The 1,383-nt window shown below is 29.7% G+C and overlaps 1 protein-coding gene across 1 annotated transcript in view; it reads left to right on the top strand.

Annotated features, from left to right (window-relative positions):
- Positions 1-734: 734 nt before the first annotated feature.
- The window catches only part of NAEGRDRAFT_74606 (uncharacterized protein), a gene marked incomplete at both ends in the record, with an annotated part of 32,459 nt that continues 31,810 nt past the window's right edge, over positions 735-1,383 (top strand). The window contains one exon of the mRNA XM_002670451.1: positions 735-1,359. Coding sequence (XP_002670497.1) covers positions 735-1,359 — 625 coding nt within the window. The remainder of the gene's footprint in view (positions 1,360-1,383) is intronic.

The following is a 1,383-nucleotide window of genomic DNA, read 5'->3' as shown; positions in this document are numbered from 1 at the left end:
CGACGCATTTTTTTATATTAGTAATACATCATTGTTTTAGAAGTTTACAATAAGAATGTCCTCCATCTATTTCCGATCCTTATTAGTCTCATGATGATTTTCAAAAGAACGTTATTGGTTAATTCAATAAATCGTTCAGTTACATTTGTTGTTGTTGAGAAGTGATGTAAGGAATTTCTCGAAAATTTGTAATATCTGGTAATGTTGAGTTTCTATTCGAAAAAGAAAAGATTATTGAACTATTTACTGATCCAATTAGTCTATTCTTTTCAAATAGTTTCATTGGGAATACTTAATATCAAAGGAAACAATGCCATAATACCATGTTTGCGATGAATTTAAATGAAAATATTGAAAAACTCTATATTTCATGTTTCTGAGAAAGAAAATACTTCAATTTATTTAATTGAATTGGAATTGAAAACTTCTGCACTTTCTTGTTTATTTCAAATTGGTCTCACACCCAAACTTGTTCATCCTTTGCAAAACTCTCCTCGGAGTTTTCACAAAACAATCGGCGAGGATCGAAGAAGAAAAAAACGTTTCACACACTCGCTCATCATCAATTCTCTTTCTCCTAGTTATAGAAGCGAGTTGAAAACAAAACCTTCCATCATCACATCACAACACAATATTAAATTTTTGAAGAGAGAGAAAATTATCTTGTTTTGAAATATTTATTTATTATTATTATTATAATTTTGTTATCATAGATAAATATATATACATTTTAGAGGTTTGAAATGGCTCCGCATCAATATCATTTCAATACGATGGATTCGTCCGAAACTACTACAGGCTCATCAATTATTGTTTCACCAACATTTGACCAAGCCTTTTCATATCAACCATCTGCAGGAATATTAATTAATAATAATAGTAGTAATCACCATGGTAATAGTGTAGAACAAAATGGAATGTATTATTCTGCTCCTAATTATGATGATATTCAAGCAGGATCATATCCACCAAAATCTAAAAAGAAGTCATTGTTTAGTAAGATATTCAATAAGAAAAATCATGAAGACCAAGAAGAAGAAGTTGTCTTCTTTGATTCAACTGGTCAACGAGTTCCAATAGATACAACAAGGAGAACTGATGAAGGTTCTACTCTTGTAGTAAATGATATGAATCATGATTATTTTGTACCAAAAAAGAAATCAACTAATAGTTTGGAAAATGTAAATTCAATTAATACTTCAAATGAAAATTTACCTGATGAGGAAAAGGAAGCTCGAAAATTGAAGAGAAAACAGAGACAAGACAAATTATGGAAGGAATTAATGAGTATGAAAAAGACAGGATTATTTTTCTCAATTTGGAATTTAATTAATGATGTTATTAGCCCAGGTACTGTCAGTATGCCTCAAGTAGTTGCATCCA

The sequence above is a fragment of the Naegleria gruberi genome (assembly GCF_000004985.1).
Source record: "Naegleria gruberi genomic scaffold NAEGRscaffold_71, whole genome shotgun sequence".
Taxonomy (NCBI): Eukaryota; Heterolobosea; class Eutetramitea; order Acrasida; family Naegleriidae; genus Naegleria; species Naegleria gruberi.
The sequence above is the reverse complement of the archived record's forward strand: the minus strand, read 5'-3'. Positions and strand labels throughout refer to the sequence as shown.